Consider the following 25,953-nt stretch of genomic DNA (forward strand, 5'->3'; position numbering starts at 1 on the left):
CCCCCCGTCCATGCCACCTCCTGGAGCTAGCGCTTCCCCATGGGGCCATGATGCACTGGGGCTTCACCCTGTGTGCAGAGCCAGCTGGTGCCCATGTCTTGCCCTGAATTCTCCTTCTCCTGCCACCTCTCTAATCCTGCCCTTCATACCACTCACTCTCCAATATCTGAATTTCCACTTTAAAACTTGCTAGGACCCCTCTCTCCTGTTTGGCTATTCCATTCCTTTCCTCTCCTTTGTCCTCTGCTCCCGCTGAGAACACCAAAATGTTCAGGGCAGGGCCGCAGCTGTCTTCCGTGTGGTCATCTGCTTTTTCTACATTTTCTCCAAGAAGCACGTGTTCGCAGACAATGCCGACTGTAGAGCATCTTCCCAGGCAGCTTTACAAGGTCCTTCCCTTGCTGGGGCTTTTCTGCCAAACCAGAAATTTCATCGTTTTCCCTCTACTACCTAAAACTTTCCTCTCCAGCTTTCCCACTTTGCTGGGGAGCGAAGGGCGGGGGCTTGGGGCATGTTTATTGATCAAGGCAAACATCGCCATGTATCTGGCAGTCTAAGGGACCGGTTCCAGGATCCAGGAATGACAGCTGACGTAACACAGGTGACCTGGGACAGGCCAGCCCTGCCTCCCTCCTCGGGGCCCCATCCTCTCACAGAGGCCCCACCTGCCCCTGGTGACAGCCGTTCCTGTTGTTAGGTCACAGCTAAGGCACCTACATTGTTCCCTTGGGGCCACATCCTCCTGCCCTCTGTCTGGACAGCTAACGCACCCCCCGGTCACCAGCGCGCTGGGCTCCTCCCTGAAGACAAGGTGGAGTCTTCGGTGTGGTCCTATTAAGAATCCTCCCCAAGTGTTCCTGCCTGGAGTCGCCAGGGCCTTCTGCTGGATAACCCATGCTCTGCTCCCAGCGCCAGGCGGTGACCTTGAACTGCCCTCTGGGATGTTCTGACTGACCAGGGAGTAAAGCTCTCCCACCCAGGGCTCCCCATGATCTGCTGCTCACCCCAACCCTTCCCTGCAAATACCCTCCACTGCCCTCCCTGTTCACCATTTGCCTCTCTGCTTTGTAGTACTTGCTTCCTCCTGTGGTCCTATTAGCCATGTGAAGGCCAGGCCTGGTCTTACAGACTGTCCCCGGAGCCCCCAGGGGTCTGCTTCAGAGCAGGTGCCCAGACGGCTCATCTAGATTCACTACATGCCCTCAGACCCTGTGGAAGATTCTTCCCTACAGCACTTGCTTCACTCCCCCCCCCCGCCGGCCTGTCTCCTGACATCCCCTCCTCCTGCCTGCTACAGCTCTGCTCTCCATCAAGACTCTGTCTCTGACCAGCAGCAGACATGACCCAACCTGGCCAAAGCAAGGGGCAGCATGGGGCTGAGCTCCCTGTGGCCCCTGCTCCCACAGCTGCCGAAGATGCTGTGGTTCTGCTCCCTAAGGATCTGGCTCAAGGCTGGTCCACAGACTCATAGGGTTGGCATCTCAGGCCTCACCCTGGATGTCTTGAGTCAGCATCTGTGTCTTAACAAGAGCCCCAGGTGACTCCTCGCGTGCACATCTGAAAAGCCCTGGTCTAAGGGAAGCACCTCCCCGTGCCCAGGCCCCCAGCAGCTGGCTTGGGCCACCACAGCTGGGCTTGCAGTCAGCTTTCCCCTCCCCTCCCCACCACCCTCTCCCATGTGCCTTGACCTCCCAGGCCACTGACTCATGCAGGGACGCCCCCTGGCCCTCAGCCCAATGCTGGGAGGTTTAACAGTCACCCACAGAGCTAGCACAGGGAACAGCCTAGAACCGCCCCCCCGCTGGATCCTGCCTCTGATTCATCCTTGCCAGTCTTCAACCAATCAACAATGGCATCTTTTAACCACATCACATGGATTTCAGGTTTCCCCCAACAAACAAATCCGACAGATGGGGTGTGATCCTCACCAAACCATCTACCAGCTGTGTGATCCCAGGCAAGCTGACAGAGCTCTCTGACTTGCAGCTTCTTTATCTAGAAAATAGTGGTGATTTTCACACGGACTTCAGGGAGATCATTCATCTCTTCGTACATTGTTGCAAACGGCCAATGTCTACAGAGTGCCATTGTGTGCCCAGCAGCAGAGACAGCACCGAACGAGAGAGACCCAGTCCTGCCCTTCGGGAGCTTTCGGAGGAGGAGCTGGGGGCAGATGTGGAACAGAAACGTGTATGCCATGCCCACAGGGGCCAGGCGTGGAGAGCACACCAGCGACAGACAGACGTGGGCTTTAAGCTACCGAGGAGTTTGAGAAAAACATGAGGCGATGGGAGGAGGGCTCCCGGGATCTCCAACAGTTAATGGATGTAGAAGAACTGAAGTGATTATAAAAATATTTCAGATGTAGAGCACAGGTGCCTGAAATAGGCAATAACTGAGGTGGAATTAGAGTTGTTTTTCAGAGAGTTTCACAAATTGTGTGTGTGTGTGTGTGTGTGTGTGCACGCTGTCTTAAAGATGGAATATATTTTCTCAGGGTTTCAGAGACCCGTCATTTAAAGAAAATGATAGGGATAGTTTGAGAGCAACCTCAGGGCTCTTGTCATGCCCTGAGCTTCCTTCTGACAGGTCCCTGGGCTGCCCTAGATCTCAGATTTTGAGAGTTAGCTAGGTGCCCCACGAACACCCGCCTACCGCCATGTTTTCTACATGAGACACTGAGGCCCGTACTTGCCCAGTGTGAGTAGGTGATTACAGGTGGCAGAAAATGGATATTCAAACCCAAGTCCCCTGCCTCCCGGCCGAATACCCTTCACCATACATCATGCAGGCTTCCATGAGCTCACAACAATGCCCAATCAACGTTGGCGATCAGCACTGACCCAACCAGGCTGAATCTCAAGTGGATTCCACCAACCAAAGGGAGCCAGATGCCGAAGCCTGCATCGTTCCATCTGCAGGACAGCCAGGAAAAGGCAAACGAGGAACGTATACAGATTGGTGGTCACCAGACAGTGTGGGAGGGGCTGACTGCAGCAGGGCACAGGGAACTTTTGGGGTGTTGGAATATGCTGTATGTCGATTAGGGTGGTGGTTATGCCAACTGCATTTGTCAAACCTCAGAACCATATGCCAACAAGAGCAAATTGCACTGCATGTGAATTATACCTCAATTTTTTAAAAAGCAACCTAAAATAATACATGGTGATGATAGTAATAATCACTTTCAATGCCAAAACCCCGTCTGTGTTCAGGGCCATGACACGGAGTCCTTGGAGATGCCCTTGGTCAGAGCAGGGAGATGAAGAGTCAGCTTCAGTCAAGGATGTCCAGCTGCACACACTCCTCCTGGGAGGTTTGTCAACTGCACATCCTCAAATCAGCATGCTCCAACCCTGAGCAGGCTCCCTGACCCGCCGTGAGTGGCGTTGGCCTGCCCTGTCGCCCTGGCCCACCACGGGGACGGCCCCTCCGTGCTCCACCTCAAACCACCATGTGTCACTGATCCTATCATTTCTCTTGCACATCTTCCCCGCCCCAGCCTCTACTTGCCACACCTGGGTGATACCTGGATGACACCTGCCCTCTGGCCTCGGGCCCCCAGCCCAGCCTGCCCAGAGCTTCGGGGATCCTGCTGCCTCCTCACCCACGGTCATCAAGGATGCCGCAGGGACTCCCTGACCCGGTTCAGAGACCTCCACAGAATGGCCCCAACACACAATTAACTCCTGCATTAGCTGCCCCACCCTGCGGCCACGGGACCTCTGCCCACTTGCCCTCTGCCCCGAGATCAAGCTGAGAACAGCCTCGGTACTCTTAGGAGGCATAAAGGCAAGTGAAAGAGAAGACAAGGGGATGTTGGTGGGTAGGCCAGAGTCACTGAATCCTAAAATCAACAGCTTCTGCCTGGACACTGTCAGGAATAGGAAATTCACTGCCCCCCCCCCCCCCCCCCAGCAGCTGCCCCGCCTTTGGCCAGCTCTCAACTCCAAAGATGAAGTCTGTCCTTGCCTGTGGCCTCAATCCACCCCCTCCATGCCCCAGGCCCCAGAGAACAGATTTGTGATGACCTTGACCTTTTCCCTCCTGGGTCTTCTCTCCCCATTCCCAGCCAGAGCGCGGGGCAGAGGGTCCCCTCTCCATCTGGCCAGGATAGAAACCTCTCTCTCTCGCTCTCATCCCCTTGCTGACTAGGGTTCAACTTGATGTGAATGGAAATCACCCCTCTTGCCTGTGAGCTGTGGGTTCCTTGCCACATTTATGATAAACTCTGCCCTGCCAGGTACTCCTGGGAGGGATGCCCCCCCAAGTGTGACCTATTTGCCTCTACATGGTCGTCCCTGGCCCCCTGAAATCACAGCTTTACTCTCTGAGGCAAAGCATTAGCCAGCAGGACAGGGTCTCTCCAACAGATCTCACAGGGCACACCCTAGCATTTGTGGACCAGGACATAGACGCTGGGACTACCAGGGGCTTGATGGGGTCCCACAGCCGGCCATGGTGCTGAAGGAGCTCCCCAGGTCCTCAACAAGCCAGGCCAAGCTGCCCCAAGGTAGGCCCTTGTCTTAGTGCTCCCTGACCTCTAACACCTTAACACTTGTTTCTGCTTGGCTGATTATTTATAGGCAGGGTCATCAATGGAATACCAGCAGACATGCAGGCAGGTAGGAAAGGAAGCAACATCCCAGGACAAACTTTCTGCATCTGTGTCATTAGGTAGCTGGTTCCAGGAACCAGAGCGGTCTTTAGTCCTCAAATCTCCCTGACCAGAAAGTCCTAATTCCTGCCTTAGATAAACAAAGATATGCTCTGCCTAGAGCAAGGGAAGTCACCCTTCCTGAATATTCTAAGGTCACCTGACCAACTGCCCTGAAATATGTTTGGCCGGGGGTAAGGGGAAGAGGAGGGGGTTGGGAACTCACCTATGAGGACCTGAGGGTGATGCCTGGGGTCGCCAGGACACCTGCTATAAGCAGAGGGGTGTGGTGGGAAAGGGGGAGGGGTGCTTCAAGTCCAGACCCCCATTCTTTACATTTTTTTTTTTACAGAAGACAGAAGCAGAAAAGAAAAGCTTTCCCGAGTCTTTAAACTCTTTGAAAACGTGATAGAAGTTCTACACCTGTAATCAAGAAAGATGTATCTGCATAAACGCAGCCTCTGCCTACAATTTATGTGTCCCTTACATAGAGCCCATGGGAGCCCAGGTTCTGAGCCCTCAGATGGATGGGAAGCCACAGAGAACCCTAGCATGGCTCTCCTGTCTAGCACGCTGTCCTACCCAGCTTACATTCTACTCAAGGATCCGCCATGTCCCTCATCACTCCAAGAGCCTGTACCCTGGAAGGCACATGTTGGGAAGAAAATGGGGTTTGCCTGGATAGTCCTGGTATAATTCGATTACAGCCCTTTTCCTGTGAAGAGTGCCCTGGTCCAAATGATATCCACCATGGTCACCCCAGAGGGAGGTAACCATTCTGTTACGCCAGCTGGTGGGGTGGGGGAGGGCTTGTTCCCACAGCTGCCATTCATCATCTTATCAGACAGGCCACTATCTACCAACTACAACGTAGCCACCAGTGCATGGCAAGAGGTTTGTCCCCACAGGATTCAAGTCTTCCCTCTTCTGAATTTACTGTTGTGTGACCGTCATTCGCTGATAGTCCTTTTGAGTCTCCCCCAGACTTGACTTTTGTGTCTGTCCATACATCTTCCCTTTCTTCACTTTGGTTTCATGAAGTTCTCCTCACTGTTTTTGCTACTCTTTCTCTTGAATGACTCAGATGTTTACTTGAAAGCTAGTTATACAAGGCACTTAAAGCATTTTCCCCAAAGCACATCCTATGAATAGAATAAACAAACTTCAATTATAAAATGATACATGAATGCATCCAAATTGCAGTGGTTAAACTGTAATTTTCATTGACAAAGATGCGGTCGCCCAGATGTGCAGACTCTTCCAAATTCCACCAGATCTGAAAGGGAGTGGAAGACCACACTCTGAATGGAACATTTAGCCTGATGACCCTAACTGAAAATTGTTCTCTTTCTATTCCAAAGCGCTCAAACTGGTGAAGCTGGAGAGGTTACCCATTTCCAGTCGCTCTGCTGAGAAACAACTGGCCCAATTTCCATGGAGACCAGGGGATCTGAAGGTTTGGAAAAGCCCTGGAAGAAATTGGTGAGTGGGTCACGGGAGACTGATGATGTACAGGGCAAGGTGAGACCTGAGTTACTCTCAGAAGATGAGAAAACACGCCACGCCAACCAAGAGACGCAAGACAGAGAACCCCGCCGCTCCATCCCAATTCAGAGAAACTCCATCTTCAACCGCACCGTGAGACACAAAAGCAAAGGCAAACCCAGGGATGCTCCTGAACAGAACACCCCTGACCCAGCAGGTCAGTACCAGGGACAGCTGCTACCGCTGTTCCCTTGCTAGCCAGGTGGCGTCATCAGGGCTGAACGGCCCTAATTAAATGAGAGAAGAATAGAAGGCCTTGGAAATTATCAAGGTCAGGTCCAATAAAATGACACACTTTGAAGCTGTTATCTAAAGGATTCAATTCCCGCAATATGATGATGTGGGTACTTCAGGAGAAAAGTGTTGACCCAAATTGTACAAGAAGACTGGCTTCTATTTAAAAGAAACATCCTGTTCTAGGATTCAACAAAACACCCCTAGACGTCCATGCCTTCTAGCAGGGAGGCTCGGAGCTGTCCACGTTTAGGGATGTCTGGGAACATGAGTTTCCCGAACCGCGAGGTCCTATCTTTGTCCTCTCATGGTTGCTGTGATGGCCAGTGTTTCTGCCACACTGGAAATATCTGAGAGGAATATCTCGGGAATAGCTTTGCAGCTGGATCCATTAATCTTTTCAATGAGTCCCTAGCACATCTTATCTGCTCCAAGTATATTTCTTGAGCAGAATAAGGTTCAGAAAGTTTTACAATTGGCGGGGGGCGGGGGGGTGGGTGCTGTCAGAGTTGCAAATTCCTTTCTTTGTGACTTGCCCACATGCCTGAGTGGGCAGCATGCCAGGGCTGTGGAGTAGGTGCTAGTTTCTTGGCCCCTGGGGTACGGCTGATGCCACCAGTCTGCCACCCTACGTGTGCTGGACGTGACAACCCCCTGCTTTAGATCCAGGGACTTCATGAATCATTTGAGACATTCACTGAACTCTGTATCAGGGAGCCTTTTGCCACATGGTAAACCACCCTCAATATATAGAGACAAAACAACAATATTTATTATATCTTGTGATTCTGGGGGTTGATTGGGTGGTTGCTCTGTCTGGACCACTTTGTCTGACCTCTGCAGTCCGCTGGTGGCTCATCTGGGATTGCAAGGTCAAGGAAGCCCCACTGGACTCGCTTGGTGGCTAGTGAGCTGGTTGGCCAAGGTGGGCCACAGCTGAGACTGCCGGTCTCTGTTCCCTGTGACTGCTCATCCTCCAGCAGGCTGCCTCGGCCTTGTTCACAAGGCAGCAGGGTTCCCAGAGGTCAAGAGCAGAAACCACTCTCAAGAGGCCTGGGCTCAGACCTGTAGAGCCACTTCTACCACATTCTGTTGGTCCAAGCAGCTCACACATCAGCCCAGATAGAAGCAGATGGACAACCCAACCCCACTGCTTGATGGGAGGGGTTGCAATCTGTGGGTGTTTGCTATCTACAAACACTAACAAAATTATGCATCAAGTACCGAATTAAGAGCAAGAGAAATATGATGGAAATGCTATACGGTGGAAGCTGGGTGAATGTATTATATTTTTATTATATGACCCTCTCAACTTTTGTGTATGTTTGAAAATCTTAGGAAATGGAAAGTTAGAAACACACTCCCACACAAAGAAAGCTGGAGTCTCTGCCCTTGAGCCCGCAATATTGTAATGATGTCATTCCCCTGCAAGCAATACCTCAAAGTTTACAGGGAAGGTAAAGGCAGAAAACAAGACCCTTCCGGTGAGGTTAGGAACGATTCCCCAAATAAGATGATACTTTAGATGAGTCTTGAGGGATGCATGAGGACATGGCCAGAGAGACAACAGGAGCTAACTTGGCTGAGCACTTGGAGGTACTCAGTGTTATGGGTGTCCTTACTACACCCATTTTACAGATTAAACAACAACAACAACAACAACTGCAGCAAAGAGAGATTGAGTCACTTAGCCCAGACTGCACAGCTAGTGAGTGACCTGGCTTGAACGGGAGTTCAGATCTTTCTAGTCCCAAAGCCTGTGCAGATGGAGAAGGGGGTTAGAGAGGCGCTCTCTAACGGAAATATGATGCAAGCCACATATGTCATTTTAAATTTCCCAGTAGCCACATTAACAAAAGTAAAAAGAAATGGGTAAAATTCATTCTAACAATGCATGTATTGAGCACAATGCATCCAAAATATCATCGTTCCATCACGTAGTCAAGAATGAATATAAAAAGTTAGTAATGAGACATTCTGCATTTGTTTCTTTTGGTTTTTTTTTTTTTTTGCAGTATGTCTTTGAAATCCATGGAATATTTTTGTTGGAAATATTTGATATGGATTTAGGTTTCATAAAATGTACAATCAGAAAAGCAGATTTGCATACCCAGACCATTCCGTATAGCCTTAAAAGTTTTCCAGTAACTAAATTGAGTATTGGTTTTTACATTTAAATTTAAATTAAGTTGAAAAGAAATGAAGAATTCACTTCCTGAGTCACACTAGCCACATTTCAAGCGCATACTAGCCACACGTGGCTAGCAGGGGCCCTACCGGATCTCGCAGGGTTCGAGCATTGCAAAGCAGACAGAAAAGCAGATACAGCTGCCCAGGGTCGGTGCCTGGCGGGGGGGGGGGGGGGGATCTTTCTGAGCAGGAGCAAAGGCAGGTGTGGGGCTGGGTTGGAGATGAGCCTGGAGAGGAAAACAGCGTCAAGGGGGAAAGAGTGTGTGGCTTCCCGAGCCGAGCCGAGCACGCCGACGCCGGTGTAGACTAGAACAAGGGTCACTTCACTTCTTGCCACCCTCAAAGATGCCAGTGATGTCCAGACCATAAATATTTTCATCAGACCCAGAGTTTTATTTTTAAAGTGACTCCCTGTTGCACTTCCCTGGAGTTAACTCCCAAGACAGCCCAGAGCCTCCTGATCCAGAGTCCAAGGAGAAAACTCTCCCCCTGCTCTGCCTCGGAGGAGCAGACAAAACGGATCAGCTGGTGTCGGGCGGCTCTGGCCCGCTCTCCAACAACAAAAGATTTGTGCTCTGGCTTCACTCTGCTAAAGGGCTGCCTTTTCAAAGTCACGTAGATCAGGGATTGACGGCCCACCTACAGGGAGCCTGATGCCCAGGGGAGGGAGCTTGACTTATTATTTCATAGCGCTTAGGACTAGGACATTGTAAAGTTAGATGTTAAAAGACTGGATAAATTGCAAATGATTTTAGCCCATTAGGAACAATAACACTGGTAGTTCTGGTTTTATCGGGCTCTAAGCTATTCATCAGGTTTATATCTAAGTTGCAATCTCATTTCCAATATTCTTTTCCCACTGTGTCTGTATACACATGCAGCTTCTTGCATCGTAATTATAATCTTTGCACAGATGGCATCCCAGGTCACCAAACACGTGCAAGCCATGGCAACTTCCCCTTCAGGGGCGTGAGAGGAACAACACCCCTCTTCATTCCTCCTCCTTCCCTCCCTGGTGAACTTGCTACTGTCCCTGTCACAGAGAGAACTGCCTGAAAGGGGGGAAATGCATACTTTCTAACTCTCTGCCTTTCTTAAATGTCACAGATTCACTGGAAAATGGACAGTCTGTAAATGAGTCCCTGACCTTGAATTCCCCCCAGAGCAGGATGTCTCGGTGGAGAACCCCGATACAGCCAGACCCAGGAGCCAAGAGAACAAGGTGAGGGGAAGCAAACTGCAGGAGGGGCGGTTTACGACCAGAGGTGGCGGGGACCATTGCAGCAAATCTTGACACGGCTGCAAGCGTGTCTCGTGGGTCTTTAAAAAAGTCACTTTTTGTTGCCCATGTTAAAACAAAACAAAACAAAACAAACCACAAAACACTCCACAATCTCCTTTTTAAAAAAAATAACCCATTGTTACTCTTCTGTCACAAAACTAGGAAATTGTGGCTATTACAGATTTCAAGTAGAAAAGGAAAATCACTGTATTGCGCCACCACCAGAGAGGTTTTAATACAACTGTTGCAAAGCTTTTTTTCTTATACAGTTTATGCCTATTTTCTCTTCATAAAATGGGATCTTACTATATATCCTCTCTTCAGACTTACTTAATAGTATGTCACAAACACTTCTGCATGTTACCAAATATTTTTCTACGCGATTGTTCAATGGCTATAAAATAATCTATAGTATGATAGGACTGTAATTTGTTAATCATGCTACTGTTGTTGGACGTTTGGTTATTGTTTCAGCTAGGACTAAATTTAGCTGCTTGTAGCCAAAAAACCCAAATGACACAGCTTAATGAGACAGAGATCTATTTGGCTCTTGAGTGAAAAAAGCTTGGGGAGTTGCGAGAGCAGCTCCAGGAACCCAGTCTCCTTCTACTCGGCTGTGAAGGTGATTGCCAGAGCTCCGGCCATCACAGCCACCATTCAGGTGGTGGGAAGGAGGAAAGCAGAGGGTGGTGAGGGCACACGCCAGCCTATTCTGCTCTTCTTTTAGGGAGCTTCCCTGAAGCCCACTCAATAACTGGTGCTTAAATCTCATTGGCCCAAACTGACTGAGTCACGTGGCCACCGGCGCTTGCAAGGGAAGCTGGAAAATGTATGTCTCTTTCAAACCAGGTCTGCTTCCACCCCTGGTAAATTGGTTCCACACTAAGGAATAAAGGAGAATGGATACAGGGAGGCAAAAGCAATCTCTGACCCCAAGGAGTTTCGATTTTTTTGCTGGTTTGTAAGCCACACCATGATAAGTATCATTGTGACAAAATCCTGATACCTGTCTCATTATTTCCTTAAGTTCCTAGAAACTTCACACTTTCTACAAACCCCTGGATGTTTGCAGGGAAATAGTATTCCTATATTTGTATTGGGGGATATACGGGCTTAGGCATCCCATCCCAGAACCAGGTGGTAGGCATTCTATCGCCTCCTAATACTACTTTGACCATAGGCCCTTGATTTTATATATTTATATATATAATTTTTATACATCTTATATATATGTATATATATATATATATATATGTATATATATGTATATATATAACTTAATAAAATATGTAATACAATAGAATTTAAATAAATAATATAATATAATAACAAAATGAATTTATGTATATAAATAAACGAGGACTTAGTTCACTTACATGGAATTATATATTAAAGACAGTTGCTTCCTGTTGCCTCTGTTCTGGCTTAAGAGCCAAAGAACAACACTGTAGTCTGCCCACCTACACAGGACACTCCAAGAGACAGTGGGTGAAGTTGCCCTCAGCTCATCCCTCACATCCAGGCGTCAGCAGGAGTGACAGTACGAATATTTGACAAGCAGGACCCAACACTCTCGAGAGAGTCCCAGAGGGGCGGAGGAAGGGCTCTGGAAGCAGGGAAGGGAAAACTGCTCAGGACAGTGGCTATTTCCCAACGAGTACACAAATGCTTCCGTATTTTCACAATCAGTAAAAAAGAGGATGAGATGGAGACTGGCCACCAGGTTTTGTTTTAGTTTGGGGGTGACTGTCAGGGTGCTGTGAGCTGCCCACTCCTTCCCCTGGGGGTTCCCCAGAGAGACAGAACCAGCAGGACATGGAGCCAGGCGGGGGGGTGGGGCACGGAGCTCATCGTAAGGAACCAGTTCACAATTGTGGAGGCTTGGTGAGTGCAGAATCCTCTGGATGGGCCTGTGGCTGGATACTCAGGGAAGAGCTGCACAATTCTCTTCTGCTTGGGGAGGTTAGACTTTGTTCTATTAAGACCTTCAACTGGGGGCGCCTGGGTGGCTCCGTTGTTAAGTGTCTGCCTTCGGCTCAGGTCACCATCCCGGGGTCCTGGGATCGAGCCCCGCATCGGGCTCCCCGCTCAGTGGGAAGCCTGCTTCTCCCTCTCCCACTCCCCCTGCTTGTGTTCACTCTCTCACTGTGTCTCTCTCTGTCAAATAAATAAAATCTTAAAAAAAAATAAATTAAAAAAAAGACCTTCAACTGTTTGTTTGAGGCCCACCCACCTTATGGTGGATATACTGCTTTATCCAAAGCCCATTGATTAAAGTGTTAATCTCAAAAAACATCTTCACAGAAACAGCGAGAATATTTAACCCAATGTCTCGGTATCATGGCCCAGCCAAGTTGACATCTGAAATTGACCATCATATCCCCCATCTTCACCCTAGTGAGGGGGTTTTCAAGAGATCCACTTGGAAATCTCTGAACTCTGGAGGACATAAGGACCAGAAACTGGCTTGCTCCTGGAAGCATCTAGAGATGAGATGGCTGACAGCCTCATAGAAGGGGAGAGGAGAGCGCTGAGCAGGGGGTAAGGGGCATCCACACCAAAGGCAAGGCAGAGGCACGTGTTTTCTTGGATCCAAGGGTGGACCTCAAGGAAGGGAACCAGCATGAACCACCCAAGACAGCTTCCTGCTAGGGGCCAGGTGGACCTCGGCAGAAAGTGGCTGAGAAACTTGGGGAGTCATAAAGTGGCCGGCTTGAGAGCTTTGCACATGCCACAGAACTGTGGCCAGAGACCCCCCCCCCGCCGCGAGGTATCTCTGAGGAGCCCCCACAGGTGCCCCACTCTGAGGGCCCAAACAGCTCGGGGGGCGGGGCAGGAGGTGATGGAGCAGGAAGTGGAGGCTTTCCAGCTGTGCGGGCCCGCGCTGGGTGAGGAGGAGTGCTGGTACTCTGTAGCAAGTTCGGGGCGCTCTTCTGAATACCTAGCAAAAGAGACCGTCTGTTTGTAACCTAGGAGTCACCAGAAAAGCTCTGCGTGTGTTCTGCCTGAGATCCCACGCACGGCCTGGGCAGGTGGTGCCAGAGGCAGGCAGGTGCAAGTGGGGAGGGGGCAGGAAGGCCGGATCCCCTTCCTGTCTGCACACCACCCGGACCAGCTGGCCCTGGGCTTGTTTTGCTCTTGTGGCCCAGTGAGGACAGACGTTCTGGAGAGCTTCTTTAAGTCAATCTTAGGATCCGCACTGTGATCATTGTTTCTATTATGTCTTCTGGACCGGTTTTCCATGGCAGGCTAAGTCACAACACACCTGCTATGGAAAAGTTTTCTCGAGGAAAAAACCTCCCGATGGGCTGTTGGGCTCCCAGGGCTTCGAGCTATTGCTTTTTAAGGTAAAAACCAAAATATGAGTTTCTCCTGGGAACGCAGGAGCCACGGTACATCGGGGTGTGTTTGACGTGACACGCCTGGGGTACCATTAGTGTATCCCATGCACATGGAGCATCCATTCTCTTCTCTTCCTCTGCTCACGCCTCCTTTTGCTAGCACCACGGTATTCAGACCTCTATTTGTGTAAAGAAATGCAATCCCTGCTCCAGCCCACATCCTGTGTCCCCATCTCCGTGGGCTGTGTCCCTCATTCAGAGGGCCATGGTTGAGTCCAAGCATCTCTTGCTAAGTTTCCGTCGTCACTTTCCCAGGGCCCGTAGCTCTCCATTCCTGCTAGAGGCCCTTTTGCTCTAAGTCAGGAAAATAATTCTGTCTGCTATATTTGTGCATGGAAATGCAGGCTCCATGATTCAAATTTAACAGAGAACAGAAAAAAGGGAAGGGAAGGGAAGGGAAGAGAAGGGAAGGGCAGGACCCTCCAGGGTACAAAGACTGGGAGCAACTGAGGATGATGTAGAGTGTCCATCTCATGCAGGGCCCCAAATAGCCTCTCCCACTTTTTTGTCATTGTCACTGTAGTTAGTGTTTTCATCAAGGTAACTTGAAAAGGACTCATAGACAGAAATTTTACATGACAACAAAATGTACACACTTTGGGCATGATGAATGTATTAGTCAGCTCAGCGGCCATAACGAACACCACAGACTGGGTGCTTAAGCAGCAGACCTTTATTTTCTCCTCATTCTGGAAGTTGGACATTGGAGATCAGGGTGCCAGCACAGTCAGGTTCTGGGAGGGCTCCCTGCTTGGCTTACAGACAGCCTCCTTCTCATGCGTCCTCATATGGTGGACGGAGAGAGAAAGCAAGCTCTGGCCTTTTTCTCCTCACAGGGGCCTGTCCCTCACAACCATATCTAAACCTAATTCTCTTCCAAAGGTCCCACCTCCAAATACCATCACATGAAGGTTAGGACTCCAACATGTGAATTTGAGGGGGGGCACAAATCAGTCCGCAGCCATAAATTTGTATATCCATATACACCCACCTGATCATTGTTACATAACAAAAATTTTAACTGAGTGATTTTAAAGATCTAACTGGTTTTATTGATCCATTCATGAATTGGGCAGCATCCCCTCTAGCAGGTAGAGGGGAGCTCTGAAGGGCTACACCAAGGGAAAGGTTTTTCAAGGCAATGTGAGAATGTTATAAACAGAAAAAAAAGGATTATTTCAGGGGAGGTCACCTTCATTTGGCGACAAAAAGGTTTTAGTTGGTGGATGACCTCATCTTCCATTAGGGGATGAAGAGGGCCCCTGTGACAGATCACCTTATCTGTGCTGATCCGAACATTCCTGACTGACCAGGTATAGGTTATACTCCTGGGGTGTTGAAACAGTACTTAGGTGAGGTGTTGAGAACTGGTTTACTTTTTAACACCATTAAACAGACCAAGAAACAGAACATTTCCATTGCCCCATGAGGCTCCCAAAACCCCTTTTTTCTGGTCAATACCTAACCCTCTCAGACATAATCGTCTTCTGCTTCCATCACCATTAGCTTAGTGTTGCTGGTTGTTGAACTTTGTGTTAAGTGGGATCGATCACACAGTGTGCACTCTAATTCTATCTGACTTATTTTTCTGAACATATTTTTGAGGTTCATCAATGTATGTATATCAGATTGCTCTTTTTATTACTAAGAAAAGTACCACAATTTGTTTATCCATCTTTCTGTTGGATATTTGGACTGTTTCCAGTTTTTGACCATTATAAATAAGTCACTATGAGCATTCTAAGACAGTCTTCCTGTGGGCGTATGCACTTATTTCTCCGAGTGTGTTCCCAGGAGCCTAGGAGTGGAAGTGCTGAGTCTTATGATAGGTAGATGCTTGATAGTATTAGGAAGGGCCAAATAATTTCTCCAGACAGTTGTACTATTCCACACTCCTACCAGCAAGATATCAAAGTGCCAGTCACTCCAGGTCCTGGCCAATGCTGGGAAATGTCAGTCTTTGTACCTGCATCTGTTCTAACATACTGTGGTTTCTCACTGTGGTTTTCAATTGTATTTCCCTGAAGACCAATCACGTTGAGCACCTTTTCATATACTTATTGGCCCTTCATGTATCTTCTCTTGTGAAGTTCCTGTTCAAGTCTTTTGCCCATTTTTAATTTTTTTTGAATTTGTAGGAGTTCTTTACATATCTTGAATACAAGTCCATGGTCCAATATATATGTTGCAAATATCTCCTGCCAGTGTGGCTTCTCTTTTAATCTTCCTGTCTTTTAATGATCAGAAATGTTTATTTTGATGAAGACTATCATTTTCTTTGTTCTTCCTTTTCCATCCTATCTAAGAAATACTTGACTACTTCAAGGTCATAAAGATATTCTCCTATGTTTTTCTTATAAGAACTTTATACTTTTAGCTTTCCCATTTAGGTCTATGGTCTATATGCGTACAAGCCGCTCCATCATCATTTATTAAAAGATCTTCTCTTCCCCCAGTGAATTACCTTGGTCTTTCCCCTCCCCCCAAATCCACTGACTGCAGACATGTGGGTCTTCTCTGGACTTTTATCCTGTTTCATTGATCTGAGTGTCTTTCCTTATGCCAATATCACACTGACTTAAATACTGCAGCTTTATGCTAAGTCTTAAAATCTGGTAATGCAAGCTCTCCCACTTTGTTCTTTTTAAAGATTGTCTTGGCTATTTTAAGTCCTTTGCATTTCCATATAAATTTTAGAATCAGTTTGTCAATTTCTACTCCAAAAAATGTCTGCTAGGATTTTGGTTAAGATCGCATCTTCTCTATAGGTAAATTTGGATATCACTGACAGTTTAACATTAGCATATTAAATTGTTCAATGTAGGTGCACCTGGGTGGCTCAGTTGGTTAAGTGTCTGCCTTTGACTCAGGTCATGATCCCAGGGTCCTGGGATCGAGCCCCACATCGGGCTCCCTGCTCAGCAGAGAGCCTGCTTCTCCCTCTCTCCCTGCTGCTCCCCGTGCTTGTGCTCTCTCTCTGTGTCAAATAAATAAATAAAATCTTAAAAAAAAAAAAGGCTTGGACATTAAAAAAAAATAAATTGTTCAATCTATGAATATGTCCTAACCTTCTCTGTATTTAGATATTCCTTAAATTAGCCCAGCAATGATCTGTAGTTTTCAGTACAGAGGATTTACACGTATTTTAATTACATTTGTGCCTCAGTATTTCATGCTTTTGATCCTATTTTAAATGCCACTGCTTTGTAATTTCACTTTTCAATTGTTCATTGGTATAATGTTTAAACACAATTTTTGCATGGCCACCTAGTATCCTGTGACCTTGATACAGTCACTTATTAGTTCTAATTACTTGTATATTTCTTTGATTTTTTCTATGTACACAATCCTGCCATCTGTAAATAAAGATAGTTTTAGTTCTTTTTTCCCCAGTCTTCATGCCTTCTACTTGTTTTTTTCTTGCCTTATTGCACTGGCAAAGACTTCCATTACAAGGTTGAATAGTGCTGTGAATAGATAACCTTGTTTTAGTTCCTGGCCAAGAATGCTTTGATTACAAAGATCAGAAGCCTACTTCAACTTGTTCAAGTGAAAGAGGGCTATTGTAAGGATGCTGAAATCCCAAAGAATCCAAGAATAAGAGATGAAGACCAGCTTGACAGGGATGGAAAAACCATCAGGAACCAGAGCATTTTCTCATCTTCTTAAAGGCTGTGGGCTGTATTCCTCTCTACTTCCCTCTATGGACTGTTCTATTCTCCTGCGCTCTCCTCAGACCAGCTCCTTCTCACTGCCTATCAGCTTGTGCATGACCCAAATGGCAGCCATAGACAGTATGACCTTTCAGGTTGGTTTCCCACAGCCAATGGATACTTCCTTTTGTGTCTCTTAGAAAGAATTTCTAAAGAAAAGAATCTGGCTGGCCGGGTGTTTATCTCTCGGCCAATTAGTCAAAAGAACAGAAAGTAGGGTTAATGGGACCATTCCCACTTCATCAGTGGGAGCCATGTTTGGGACTATCCTTGAGATGTATGTGGAGGATATGCGGAGGATAGCCAGGCACTCAAAACATACCTAGTAGAGTCTGAGTCTACTCTAGTAGACTACTCTACTCTACTCTACTCTGAGTCTAGAATGCCAAGGGTGAGGTTAAGAACCAGCAGAATGCAAGTAGGAGCAATAGGGACCTCAGTAGAAGATTGAGGTTCCCAAAACCCATAATGACCCAGGAACCAGTCCTCCAGTTTATAAGAAGCTTGAGTGGTGCTGCTTTGGAGTTTGTAATGTTCTTCTTAGCAGTCAGTACCTGCCCCCAAAGGTTTCTAGAATTGTCCACAACACACCCAAGGGTGTTCTGCAAAGTCTTCTTCCATATGCCAGCAACAGGGGTGTCACAGTGCTGCTGGACAAGAGGGAAGTACAATTACTACAGACAGATGTGCTACAAAGAGGGGTACAAGAAGGGAACCATAACTGTTGAGTGCCTTTACGTGCACTCTCTCTTTAAATTCTCTTAGGGTTATCCCTATTTCACAGACAAGAAAACTAAGACTCAACCAAAGTTGGTAACTAGGTTACCTGAGGTTGCACAGTAGTGAGACAACTAGACCATGAATACAGGGGCTCTGACTCCACACCCCATGATCATTCCCAGGCTGCCCCAGTTGAAGGTATTCCTAAGGTAAACTTGGCTGTGAGAAGAAGGGTGTTCCTGTTAAGCTGCTCACAGAAGGCAGAGGCCAGAGGCACAGGGAGCCTCCTAACCGTAGTCCGTTGTCAGATCGGTCCCTTAGGGGTCACCTCAAGTCAAGGTGTTGCACATTGGGTCTTTATTATAGATGCAGTGTCATTAAGTCAGGGGTCTAGTCCCAGAAACCATTTCATATCACAAAAAAACAAACTGAGGGTCACCTGGGTGGCTCAGGTGGTTAAGCCTCTGCCTTTGGCTCAGGTCATGATCTCAGGGTCCTGGGATCGAGCCCCGCATCGGGCTCCTTGCTCAGCAGGGAGCCTGCTTCTCCCTCTCCCTCTGCCTGCCGCTCCCCCTGCTTGTGTGCTCTCTTTCTCTCTCTCTAATAAATAAATAAAATCTTTAAAAAAAAAAACCCAAAATGATAAATATGTATATATATGAAAAAAAAGAACAGAACTCAAACATGTGCTTTTATAAATGGACATTTCTACATAAAATTAAACTGCATTATAAAATTTCATGTTGGACAATTTCTCTGCATGAACTAAACAGGCTGAGGCTTAAAATATTTGTCCACTGACTGTCCAGCTGAAAATACCTTTGCTTTTCCTGACAATGCTGGGGGGAATTGCAGGAGTTCATTATTCCACAGAGGGTCAACCTGCATTAAACCCTGGAATACCCCAGGGGTTGACACTCAGGGAGCAGACAGGGACAGCCTCACTAAGTGTTAACAACTCTGCTCCAGCTGGTTCAGCCGGACCCTCCTGATTATTAAATATTGTGATTATTATTCCTGGATCCATCTCCAAAATGGTCATTGCCATGAAATCCTTCATTGACCCCAAAGACTCAGGCCTGGCACTGTGAGTCTTTGAATGCCGATATAGGGCAGGGAACAGTTTCCATATCGGAAACTGTACATGTTTCCATGGAATTTCCATGGAAGTTCCATGTACCATAACCCTGGGAGCAGTTTGTCAGATGTTCATAAATGCTAGTTTCGGTTGTTACTAGGAGAGTCTCATAGTCTTTACAAAATCTATAAATGCAAGAAATAAATATTGAGTCACTGCAGGTTTGGGGCTGCTTCCTTTATTCAAGGAAACTCTTTTCGAGTTTTGCCATTAGTCAGTCATTTGAGGCAATATAGGAGCTGAAGAGAAGCAGCCTCACCGGAATCAGCCTCTAGATTACCGAATTACGAGAAACGCAGGAAAGAGAGAAACAGGTACAAGAACACAGTGCAGATACATTCAGCAAAATCCAAGCAGGAAAATGGGACAAATGACCCAATTTCTCAACAAAGGTGCAAGGAGAAAACAACAAAGGGATATTAACCAACTGCAACATGTAGACCTTATTCGAACCCAGTTTCAAACCAACACTCTGGGAAGGAAAGTTTCAAAAACAATCAGGCAAATTTGAACACGGATCAGATATTTGGTGATGCTAAGAAATTACTGTTAATTTTTAAAGGTGTGTTAATGGTATTGAGGTTATTTTTTTAGATCTTTTTTTAAGATTTTATTTATTTATTAGAGAGAAAGAGCACTCGAGCAGGGGCAGAGGGAGAAGGAGAAGCAGACTCCCCTGCTGAGCCTGCCTTGGGGGAGGTCATTAAACTTTCTGTCTACTTTAGTGTATGCTTGAAATTTCCCATAATAAAAAGTTTAATTTTTATTACGGTAATTTTTTGAAAGCTTATTTGTTTTTTAAATAAAAAGGAGCTGAAGTAAAGAGACCCTTCAGCCCCACCCCACCCCCTACCCAGGTCCCCTCTTCCAGAAGGTTGGGCAGAATCATCAGCTCTCACTGCTGGTCACAGTGGCCGGGGGGGGGGGGGGGGGGGGGGGGGGGCATTAACTGTAGGGTCCTTGCAGGCAGGACATGCCAAGTTTTGTTCCCTCCTGAGTACCTAGCACAAATCTGACATACCAGAAGCACTCGATATTTGCAAATGACTGATGAGATTGATGAATGAATGAACGAATGAATGCAGATGCTCTGGGCAGAGGTTTCTACCGGGAACTTGAAGACACATCTGTGCAGACGGGTCCAGCAGTGGCCCAAGAATGTGCAGACTGAGGCTCTTGCAAAGCGCAGAGGGGTTTTTCTGCCCAGCTGCCATTTGGAAATAACCCACTTTTCCACCTCCCTCAGTAAGAGCGGAGGCCCAGCGCCCTCAGTACGAAAAAGGCAAATAGAGCTTCGCAGCTAATTTTCTCTCTGGCTTGCCCCAGCCTGGGCACTGCCTGAGGCCCTGGGATTGCCCACCCAGTCCGCGGCCCATACACAAAGGGCAGGATAGCCTTTGAAGGATCTCAGGCCACTTGGACGTGGTGACTGAAGAAGTTTGAATTTTCTATCTCTGAAGTTGTTTCTATTTTTATACTGTCTCAGAACAAATATAACTGTGGCTTATGTTTCACAGTTTATGCAGCTAATTTCATATACTTCTGACAGCTATGTCTTATTTTCAGCAGTTCCAAACTTTTTTCCCCATGGGGAAGTGGAAAGGGTATACTCCTCCACCTACCCACAAGGCCTTCTCGGTGTGGGCTGTGGGGCTGGGGGCTGGGGGCGGGGCTAGGGTGGGCGTGGCCCCTGTCGTCCCTCCTCCCGCCCCGCCCAGAGGTGACGGACAAGCTCAGGGTGCAGCGAGGAGCTCAGATCTTAAGGGGTCAAGCAGACCGTCTTTTGGACTTAATTCCCTTAACATTTAAAATAAGAATAACAACAATAATAATAATGGCCTTTGGGCTGTGCTTGGAGCATGGGTTTTACCCATTCATAATTACATCTTTAGTGTTTTAAACTGTGGACACCTTCCCACTTCTTAAATTGCCCACTTGGGTTAATTTTGCCTTAGTTTGGTTATTCTGGTTTATCTTAGCTATGATTCTTTTCATTTTTAAACTTCCTTACTTTGCCCTTTTGTCTTCCTTCTAATTTCCCCCCTATTTTAATCACCTTTAAATGTTTTCCTTTGACATTTTACTTTTATAATTATTACCACTATTCAGATTCAAGGCTTCTGGATTTGCTTTAATGCCAAATCCCTTTTGTTCCCTTTATTTTGTTTTTATATTACTATTTAAATCCCTAAGCCCCTCGGGGCTTCTTAGCTTTAACTTATTGTTTTATTTCCAATTTCTTTTTAACTATAATCCTTCATTTGCCCTTTTCTTTTGTTCACTTGACTGATTATAACCTTAACTTTTCAGCAACCTAATTTTGGTTCTTAAATTATTTTATTGGTTCAATCTATCCTTCATGCATAATGTTAATTATTCTGTTTCTTTTGTTAGTCATGATCTTGTATCTTATTGTTTGTGGATTTTCTTCTAATTCTTTTGAATTCTTAATTTAAATTTTTTTACCTTAAGGGCTGGCTCTAGGGAGGATGTGGAAGCCTGGGGGATGGGACCCAGGAAGTCTGTTTCTCTGAGCTTCAAGACTTGACTTCTCTAAACTTCAGAGGCCCAGGGGGGGTCCCCATATAGGCAAGATCAGGAAAAACTCAGAGAATTTGAGTCCTGGGTCACCCTCATACCAGCATGTGGTGCTGGGTACATAAATCCTTCCTTTCCCCACACCTCAGTCACCTCCTACCATCAAGGAGAAAAACGCAGGACAGTCCGAGCACATACAAGCATGTGACCAACTGCCTCTGAACCTGGGAGAGGTCAGAGAGGGTCTTAGAAGAGCACAGACAACGTGATTTTGTTTTTGTAAAATTCAGAACCTGCCAAACCAAACAAGGTAGGCTGCCCAAAATGCAAAATCTGAGTCTAATCATAGAAAACATCAGAAAAATCCAAATCAAGAAAACATTCTACGAAAGAACTGGCCTGGCCTGAAATCTTCTGTGTCAGGGTGATAAAAACTGAGCAAAGACTTCCAGACGGATGGAACCCAAGGAGGACAGACACCTAAATGCAATGAGTAACACTAGATTGGATCTTCTTGCCATAAAGGACATTATTGAGACAACAGGCAAAATCCAAATGGAATCTGAGCATCAGTTGCCAATAATGTATCAAAGCTGACTTCCTGATTTTGGTGTTTGCATTTTGATTATAGAGGAACTAGTCTTTGGTTATGGAAAACACACACTAGAAGTGTTTAAGGACAATGACACATTAGGTCAGCACCTGACTCTCTAATGGTTCAGGAAAAGCACAAAAAAAGTTCTTTGTACTGTACCAATCAATGGTCCTTGAAAAAGACAGGAGTTAGGGACACCAACCCCCATGCAGTTAAAAATTCGCATCTAACTTCTGACTCCCCCCATGTTAACTTCGAATAGTCTACCGTTGGCCAGACGCCTTATCGATAACGTAGTTGATTATCACATATTTTGTATACATACTATATACTGTATTCTTACAATAAAATAGAGAAAAGAAAATGTTATTAAAAATTGTAAGGAAGAGAAAATACATTTACATTGTTATACTGTAATAAAAAAAAATCCACAGAGAAGCAGACCTACACGGGTTCAAACCCATGTTGTTCAAGGGTTTGTAACTTTTGAGATTCTTTCAAAATATAAAAAAGATAATAATTTAAATATCTTAAGGGAAAATAAAAGATTCCCAGGTTCTACATCTAGACACCCAGGCTTGACTCTTGCTCCATCATTTACAAGGCAAGTTACTTAGTCATGCTTTCCTTCAGTTTACTCATCTTTAAATTGGGGATAATAATAATGCTTAACTCATTATAAGTATTATGAATAAAACAAGTTAATATCTATATTAATATCTAAGTACCAAGAACAATGATTGTTACCCAACACACGTTACCTGTTATTACTTCTCAATGATTTGTACTTGGTGCACTCCAACCCCTCCCCCCCACTCTGCACAATGTTGCCCGGATAGTTCTATTCATCCTTCAGGTCCCCGCTTCTTCCAGAAAGCCTCCCCTGACCCACCACCCCTCCCTCAAGCTTCCTGCTTTAGGCTGTATTAGAAACTCCTCTCTTGAGCTCTCATAGCACCATATAATATCCCCATCATATATCCTAATTTATAATTTCCCCACGACTTATTTGTCTATTCTTTTAGATGATGACTAGTTTGAAAGCTGGGCTGATCTCTTTGTTCACTGTCATATCCCCAGGCCAAAGACAGTTGAATAAATAAAGGAATGAATGACTCAGATGCATGCCTCCCTGATCAGAGAATACAGAATGAAGTACCCATTTTTAAGTTGTGGATGTTATTCCAGGGCCCACTTCTAGAAAGCACCATTCCCACTGTCATCTATGTAAAAGGTAGCCTGGAGTTGAGCAATGCACAGCCTGAGCTACTGTACACAACAGCCCCGACCACAAATGAACACAGTTGCCTTCATAGATGATCTGTTCCGTTATCCATATATCAATAGGAAGAATGAATTGTTTTTGTGGTTAGCTGCTCTAAAATGAAAATCACTCATTTCGGTAGATGTTTCACCCATGCAAACTGTAGGAACCCATTCATTTATACGTTCATTCAATGCATATTTACCGAGGACCTTCACTGTTCTGAGTGCTGATTTCTATCAGAAAACTTCTCTGGTGACTCAGGGGGACATTTAGCGAGTACTTCCCCTGGCAGCTTCCCAGAAAACCCCAACATCCTGAAACCCATGGTCCAGGAGCCCATTGTTGGGCCTTAGTCGTGTAGCCCTGATGCATTCTTGCTTGGAAAGGCTTCCAGGCCGCAACTCCCTTAGTCACGCTCCATGGAGGAGACCGTGGCCTTGACAGCATATGTCCTGGAGTGAACCTGGAACTGCTCTTTTAGGGAAGCTGCTGGCTCTGGGCAGATCATCCTCAGCAGAGGACAGGGATACTGAGAATTTTGTCCCACTTCCTAATTTTCATGAAAGGGTATATGTCAGCCATCCTCTGGACTTATTCATTCATTCATTTGTTCATTCATGTTAAGCATGTTGGTTGTATAGGAGTAGCTGTCTCAAATTTAAACTATCGATATCAAAAGGCAAATACACTAATCCCTTTTCAAAGATAGAGTGATCAAAGCAATTGATCACGTTTCTAAGACTTTCCAACAAAAAGATGCCAAGGTAAGAAAACACAAACTCCCAAGATGTTATCTGGCAAATTACACTATTTCTTGTAATTTACAATCAGAAAAACATAGTGATCACTGTGAGAGCAATCAATATCTCCATTAAAATGTACTAGATGCTCTGACAGATCATCTTCCAAAAGTCCTAGAACTTATACCGACTGATGGAGAAAGCAGCGTTCCAAACAACACAGTGAATGCCACTGATCAAAAAAGTTTCTGAAATTTAGAAGTATGCTCTGTCCGCAGCATTGTGAGAAATACACGGGAAAAGGTACAGATAACACTTGAAGCAGTGCTTGCTGCAGTAGGCACTTGGTAAATAAACGCCTGTGGGAGTTTGGAGAGCTTGAGGTCCCTCGGCAATTCCAACTTCAGCATGATTCCTGTGCATCGTCCTTGGACTTCACATTCATATTTCTGGTTTTGAGAACATTCACTCAGCTTTATTGTTCAAGGTCTGCTTTAATCACCACACACAGCACACAGAGCCCAGGTCCCTGGCCTCGGCTTGAGCCCTATGCTGTCTCCAGCAGAGCCCTTCTGGGGTGCGGGTGAAGGCCTTATGGAGGATGAAGGCTCAGCTGCTTTGTTGGTGATCCAGGCTGGATGCCCAGGCTGCACCCTCACCCACAGTGTATGGACCCGATCATTTCGTGCCTTCCTTCCACCCTTCTCCTCTGGCAGCAAAACCTCCATGGACACTTTTTTCAGTAACATGCCTCGGGCTCACTTTAAGAGATGCTATAAAAAAAAAAAACTGTGCTCAAAATTTCCTGTTACACTGACTAGCAATACCACTGAGCATTCCATCCTTCACACAGCGTGAGAATCCATGGGAGAGATGGCTTGTTCTGCCCAGAAATGATTTACTGGGATTTCCACTGCACACAGGGAATTGGAGGGGGTGGGGTGCGGGCTACAGAGAGAGCAAAGAGCGAGGGATGTGGCCCTCGGCACCCTGTGGGTCTGCGTGCCCCGAACAGGAGCCTTACACCACCCATTCCCTTTCTTCTCTCCGACGAGTATAATTGGCGCTGTGGGCCTCTTCAGTCCTGACATTGCCAGTCAGGCAAGTATAAAACCTCCAAATTAAGATCTTGACTCTGCACCGTAGAATAAAAGCAAGCTCGATTTTGGCCAGGTTTAATTATTATGCCAGGAGTTAGATCTTCCCAGGTTGCAAAGTCACAAGTCTGCCAAGAGAAGGCCGTCACCCCTGGACTGGGGACAGAGAGCTAAGGCCCTGTGTGTAGGCAAAAGAGATGAGACGGATGGATGGGGGTGGGGGGGGGTCAAGGAAGAAGAGCAAATCCCAGGTGGCTCCTTGCACAGAGACTGCTCAACCTGACAAGGGCCACAGGAAGTAGCTGGGATGATGCACAAATGGACAGTCCTACATGGCTGGCCCACTGGGGAGGCAGGGAGGACCCAGTTGTCTGTCCACTTTGGAGTTTCTGCTCTGGCAAGTGTCAAACTCACGAGATGGGGCGGCAACCCTGGTTGTCCTTGGAACTCTTCTGGCAAAAAGCTGAAGGAGTGTGTGGGAGCCCACCTCCAAGATGGCCCCCAAACCCCAGCACCCAGTATTCACACCCTCCCGCCGAGTGGCCATTTCTACCTGACAGGCGGACATAATGGCTGTGAATTGAAGTCAAGGTCACAAAGGGCAGTGGGCCTCAGTTTCTCCCTCTCAGGGATCACTCACTCCATGTTGTGAGGACACTCAGAAGGCAGCCCGGGGAAGAGCCCACATGGCAAGAAACTGAGGCTTCCTGCCAACAGCACGTGAATGAGCTTGGACGTGGAGCCTCCCGGCCTGGCCAGCAGCTGCATTGCAGCCTCATAAGAGACCCTGAGCCAGAGCCCCGGGCTTCCTGATCCTCAGAAGCTACACGAGAGAA

At 46.7% G+C, this 25,953-nt stretch overlaps 1 protein-coding gene across 3 annotated transcripts in view; it reads left to right on the forward strand.

The window, feature by feature from the left end:
- The window catches only part of NGEF (neuronal guanine nucleotide exchange factor), a 102,469-nt gene that overhangs the window by 25,297 nt on the left and 51,219 nt on the right, over nt 1-25,953 (forward strand). For 2 of the 3 annotated variants that reach the window (XM_073877062.1, XM_073877047.1), the window contains exons 2-3: nt 6,019-6,359; nt 9,734-9,848. In XM_073877062.1, coding sequence (XP_073733163.1) covers nt 6,092-6,359; nt 9,734-9,848 — 383 coding nt within the window. In that variant the 5' untranslated portion in view covers nt 6,019-6,091. Of the gene's footprint in view, nt 1-6,018; nt 6,360-9,733; nt 9,849-25,953 lie in introns of those variants that run through there. The other variant, XM_073877068.1, reaches the window with a different exon arrangement.

Source organism: Callorhinus ursinus, unplaced genomic scaffold (assembly GCF_003265705.2).
Source record: "Callorhinus ursinus isolate GAN/ISIS: 27379988/994484 unplaced genomic scaffold, GSC_fseal_2.0 scaffold2, whole genome shotgun sequence".
In the NCBI taxonomy this organism is placed as follows: Eukaryota; Metazoa; Chordata; class Mammalia; order Carnivora; family Otariidae; genus Callorhinus; species Callorhinus ursinus.